Genomic DNA, 5,969 nt, shown 5'->3' with positions numbered 1-5,969 from the left:
ACTTTGCTGACAGTTCTATCTCAAATTTGCTAATTACTATTCTACAATAAAAAATGGGGGTCACCGAGTTCATTTTTGAGATATAAGCAAGTAAAGACGAAATATAGGGTGTTTTTGGAGAGCTTTCATGTTGCCATGGCAACCTTTTTACGTCAAAATAATGAGCGCATTTTGTAAAGCAATAATTGTTGTTTGATGTGGTACCATAACGTTGCTGTTACGTGATACAGTATAGTAGTTATAACCCATCTAATAAGAAGGTCTCTGAAAGTGGTGAAACTGGTTCCAGCCACCTTAAGGCTACATTCTACTTTGTATGGCTATTGAGAGCACTAGTGGTGAATGAAATGCTACGTGTGGTTTGGGTGGGGGAATTGGTCAGCGGAGTTCCAAATAAAGAATAAGTAACTTATGTATCCCTTATTATAGTGTTGCATCTTGCTTCCTAGCGCCATGTGGAAGACGATGATATCCAAATAGTTCACCCGATTTGTTGGCGATTGGCTATATACAAACTTGAAACCGTGATCTACAAAATTTTGGCGCACAAAAGATTTTGGTGCATTGAATCAGCTTGACCAATTTAACGGTATCAAGCCTACGAACGTTCGACGTATGGTAGTCGCTGCTCTGTCAGCATTTGAAAACAAACCTTGGTGGACGATATTTCTATTTACCTTTGACGTAAAACCATGAACAGAAAGGCGACAAGCGGCAGAGGTGCGGTTCCCACGGTGGAGCAGATCAGTTCAGATCGCATAACTCAGGTGTATAACATATTTTTGTGACTCTACTTCATGAAGTGCAAGTAGATAAGCAACGTACCAGTACAAACCACTAGTAATTATTGCTAGTGACTAGCTCAAATCGATCTCTGGAATCGATCGGATTACAAACTGATACAGACCTGTATTCATAACTGGTAACAATACATTTAAAATTATTTCATGAAGTTGACTGAGCTATTGAAAACTGGGATATGCATCGCTAGTTGTCCTCAAATGCTCAGTATATTGTCACTGAATATTCCCCAGCGTAATCAGAGGAGACGGAGTGGACTGGGTAGATGGAAGAATGCTGGGTCACATAGCTCTAAGCTAATGCTGCCCAGATCAAAAGCAAGACAGCTTTTAAGTGACGTTGACATAGGCTTGCATACAATACAAACTGCAATGGCGGCGGGTCTAATTTGCAGGTCGCTGGTTGCAGGTCATTGTTTCACCAATACAGAAAGTATCCTAAACATTCTTAAAAGCTAACCTTAGGCCTAATTAGGCCTAAGAAAAGTTTTAGGATACTTTCTGTATAGGTGAAACAATGACCTGCAACCCGCGACCTGCGACCTTCGACCTTCGACCTGCAAATTAGATCTGCCGCTGCAACGGTAATAAAATTAATGATAGCCAGCTTACAATATCAGCAGGCACTTTCAGTTTCGACCCTGTCGAGCTGCGTCATTTCTGCAGTTGCGATAGCGATTAGCGAGACAGTTATCATCATAATTTACACAGTAACCCTTATTATCCACAAAGTAGGCAGGTGGTAAATACTTTGATTGCACTTCCTTGACCACATACTGTAAGTATGAATATAGGAACAGGTAAGATAATAGATACATGTATAAAGAACAGTAACGCATACCTGCCAACTCTCCTGGTTTTCCCGGGAGACTCCAAACGTTTCATCAAATCTCCCGGTCTCCCGGTTAGAGCACTTAATCTCTCCGGAAATACCTACTGTGGCCTTTTTCAACATTTGTTCATTAATTTCGTTATCTTCCAGATGTCAAAAAGGAAAATAAAACAAGAACTGGATTCTAGTGCCCTCATTTGAGCTGTTTTGGGTCAGAAAACGTAAAACAGCAATCAAATTGATATAGGCTATATTTAACAAGTACCGTATTTAGTCAGAAATCAGCCAATCAAATTGCACAATACGTGGTAGAAAGTTGGCACAGTTATGGGAACAATAGCAATTGCTGTTCTATTCAAGAAACGTTGGGAACATTCAGAAGGGCTTTGGGTGATTCTCGGAGAGTATTCAGATATTGTCGAAAATGACATTCTTACAGTGAAAAGATTTTTAGATGTCTCCAGATTTTTGTACTCTGGGGGTTGGCAGGTATGTTAAGTAAAGAAGATGTGTCGAAATGTGCAAGACAGGGCTTGAGGAAAGGTATAGGTGTTTTCAGTCCTTTTTTTTGGGGGGGGGGGTGGGGGGTGGGTTGATAGCTGCTTAAATTGGGTAGAGTGCATATTCAACCTCGCTAAAATGAGGATCACCAATAAAGCGGGCATTACCATGTCTGGGCATGGCAGGTTAAAACAGATTCTACCTGAGACTGGAATTGACCGACAACGTCTATTATTAAATTGAAATGTTTACTCATGGGCAGGCCATCCTTGAAACTTAACCCTTGACACTTTAGTCGTTGGGTTTTGGCTTAACTCTTTTACACCCGAGGGGTTTCTTGTTATCAAGTTTAAAAAAAAGTTACTGTCTTGTGGTAGGTTAGGACTAAAATCTGTATGTGCCAACAGTTACCACTTGTAATGACAAATCAGATATCCAACTCCTTGAACTTTGACCTGTATCCTGTAATAATAATATTAATATCGCTCCAATTTAGGAAAGCTTTCAGATTTACTAGGTTATGATTACAAAAGTTAACTACCAGGCCAAGTTGTTTGAAGCAGATAAATAATTGCCAATTGATATGGGTGATGAAGGAAAAGGTTGAGATTGCCATCATGGTAATTAAACCTGCTTTAATGCAATCCTGTTTCTAGGAGCCTTGTCTGGGTGTCTCATGTTTTGTCCTCCTTTATACCTGTAGCTTGCAAACCAATATTGGGCTCCTGGGGAAGACAAGAAAGCATATAAACCACAGGTACCACACAATCATTGATTAGCTTTGTCTAGTAAAATACCTGAAGATGCAGGGGGTCTCGTATAGAATTAAAGAGAGTAGGGAAGCCCACCAGGCCCCAGTTGTTCAAACGATAGAAAGGGCTATCTGCCGGATAAATCACTATCCACTGCCTTGGATAACTCAATTGGTTTTGCTAGTGTTTATCCAGTGGATAGCTCTATTCATCGTTTGAACAACTGGGACCGGAAAGTTATTGTAGGTGAAACTATTACAGTTCCAACAGAAGCTCTACTTAACTCTAATGAGAAAATGTTCTTAAATGAACTTAAATGAAATACATGTAATTGCAGTTTGAGCAACAAAACTTGATAAAAATGTCACTTACTTTGTACAATAATATTCCTACAGCGGTAAGTGAATTGTTTCTTCTTCCAAAGATCAAAGTTATGTTTGAAAAACATCTCTGAGGAAAAATCAGTTTTTTTAAAGCCATCCCAACCCCATTCTCCTGCATACAGTATATATAGTTTACGTCATAGAAAGTGCGGCGTACGGGGTTTTATTCACGAGTTGTTTGTGTCAAAAACCCGAACGAGCGAGGAACGAGCGAGTGAGGGTTTTTGACACAAACAACGAGTGAATAAACCCCGTACAAAGCACTTTCTATGTCGTGAACTGTTTATTACACATAACATGAGAATTTTCATTAAAATAGTTCTTTGAACGCGAATTAGAAACAAAAACTCACTTACAATAAAACCAAATGCAAATCTGATTTAATTCAAAAACAACTACGATTTGCACGATTTGCACGAGATGCACGAGTGATTGGCATGGAAACGCCTTTACGCTATCGTTGATTGGTTATACTTCCACATGTGAAATAGCTGTACGTCATTCTGATTGGCTGTATAGGCCTTTTTCACATGTGAAAATATAGCGTATAGATTTGTACAAGTGAGCTTTATGGAATAAAATTCTCATGTTATGTGTAATAAAATAACAATAAAGGCTAAAACGCATGGATGCCTGAACTGTCCCCCGTGACGACTGACAAGGACCATCTGCTGTTAGTCTCACTTCCAGGAGTCAGTGGGTTATGGAGGCTGAAGTTTAAGCTCCAAAGTGAAGTCTTCTTATATAACTTCTCAGTCGTTATAATTATCATTTTCTTTTTAGAACATTAGAATAACATGGTATTAATTGGCCACTGTAAAATCTGGACTGCAGACCAGGGCTAATGATCAGACTAAGGAATAAATTATATGCTGTTAAAACGATGCATACCCTTTGCTAATGCCGACCTTGGGCTAATGTCGGCATTAGTATTCCACGGTGTGATTTTATCCTTAATCTGCATTGTACTCCTGGTCTCTGACATTGTGCTTCGACAGTCATGTTTTCTTTTCTGTACAGATTATTGATGATATTTACAGAAAGGAGCTGAAAGGATGCAAGTATGGTTTGTTTAACTACACTTTAATTTTTTGTGCATACATGTGCATGTACATGTAATTACAGCAATACCTTGTTCCCTTCCTCCATGCAACACAATGTTGTTTGGAAACCCAGTGGCAGTCATGCATCAAGATTGATTGGGGAGGAAGGTGGAGTACAAATATTCAAACTAATTAATACGAAATAAATAAATAAATAAATAAATAAATAATGATGACGATACAAGCAAAGTTTTGTTTCAGTTTGGACAAGGAAGTTAAAAATGTGCCAACAAGTTGTCCAGGGCTGTACATGCAATTGTAGCTTGAAACACTTGTTGAATGGTTTTTGTTATTCTCTTCATCCCCAAATCAATAAACGTATTGTTTGTTGGCACTATTTAAGGAGCCATAAATCACAACACCATTTTAATTTCATTTTTTTCCTTGTTATGAGGTTTGCTGTAAAGCGTATCATGCTCCTAGAGTTCAGGTGTGTTTCAAAGTTGTATTTCTCCTAATAAGTTTTAATATTTCGCTTTGCACGTTTGGTCCTTAGTGGGTTCCCCATTGCCAATTAAATTCACCTGGCCTTAGACAGAGTTATAAGTCCAGAACTAGCTAATTTAGGGGAGAAATTGTTAAGGAGGATGTACTGTAGTTTTTGAGTGGATGTACAGTAATTATTGTTGTAAGTGGTCGATTAAATTCTTAATAATATATCTATACATATGTACAGGTATACATTTATATTATAACCATACTTTGCCATGTAAATAGCTCCGTTGGTCTAATGGGATACAGGTGATTTATACATGTAAGTCAGCTTATTATTATTATTATTAAATCTTTCTATTATTATAGAATACATTGCGAACAGGATATGTGTCTGGTCTATTTGTAATATTGCAATCTGTATGCTTGATAGTGAGTGGTGTATGGTATTAGATTAATTAAGTAGCTTGCAGTTTCTTAAAATTAAAAAATGGCCACTAATTAACCACTAATTTATTTATTAGTGATAAATAATTATTAGATTACTGAATCATTATCACTTCATCAGGACCTAAAGGGGTTCATATGTATGTGACCTCTCATGTATTATTATTGTATTTTTCTACTTAATTATTGCTTTCTTAATTATCTGTTTCTTTACAGTCAGTACCTTGAGAATTATTTGTGGATTAACTTTGAACCCAGCAAGGTGTGTTTGTTTTGTTCAAACTGTCTTTTTTACAATGTACATTCAGTACATTACTGTAATCCTTGCCCAACAAAAATTGAAAATTGTCAGATCAAGTTTCGATATCTATAATGGTTAGACCTAATAATAATAATTTATTTGTGCATAAATGAATACATTTTATTAAGCTCAAGAATTTTCTTGTGTCAAGTTGAAAATACAAGCAATTGACCTGTCCCAATCTCAACCATAAAAAACAACATATAATTGCAAAGTATGAACTAAAACTTAATAAGTAGTTTATTTATTCCCAAAGAGTGTTTTTACAAAACAGTGATTTAAGAAAGCCCAATAGATATTGCCCTTCTAAGCTAAAATTTAGTGGAAATAATCCTAGGGAAATGGTTCTCAAAAAGAGTTATTATTTTGGGATTAATAGACCATTTTACAGTTGTAGCTAAGTTACCTGGCCTAAGAA

The 5,969-nt window shown here is 37.1% G+C and overlaps 1 protein-coding gene across 1 annotated transcript in view; it reads left to right on the top strand.

Annotated features, from left to right (window-relative positions):
• The first annotated feature begins 402 nt into the window (after window positions 1–402).
• The window catches only part of LOC138027800 (RNA helicase aquarius-like), a 41,366-nt gene continuing 35,799 nt past the window's right edge, over window positions 403–5,969 (top strand). The window contains exons 1-5 of the mRNA XM_068875416.1: window positions 403–767; window positions 2,837–2,890; window positions 4,289–4,329; window positions 4,766–4,801; window positions 5,467–5,512. Of these exons, the coding sequence (XP_068731517.1) occupies window positions 693–767; window positions 2,837–2,890; window positions 4,289–4,329; window positions 4,766–4,801; window positions 5,467–5,512 (252 nt within the window). The 5' untranslated portion in view covers window positions 403–692. The remainder of the gene's footprint in view (window positions 768–2,836; window positions 2,891–4,288; window positions 4,330–4,765; window positions 4,802–5,466; window positions 5,513–5,969) is intronic.

The sequence above is a fragment of the Montipora capricornis genome, chromosome 12 (genome assembly GCF_036669925.1).
Source record: "Montipora capricornis isolate CH-2021 chromosome 12, ASM3666992v2, whole genome shotgun sequence".
NCBI lineage: Eukaryota > Metazoa > Cnidaria > Anthozoa > Scleractinia > Acroporidae > Montipora > Montipora capricornis.
Note: the sequence above shows the minus strand (reverse complement) of the source record. Positions and strands in the feature narration are given on the sequence as shown.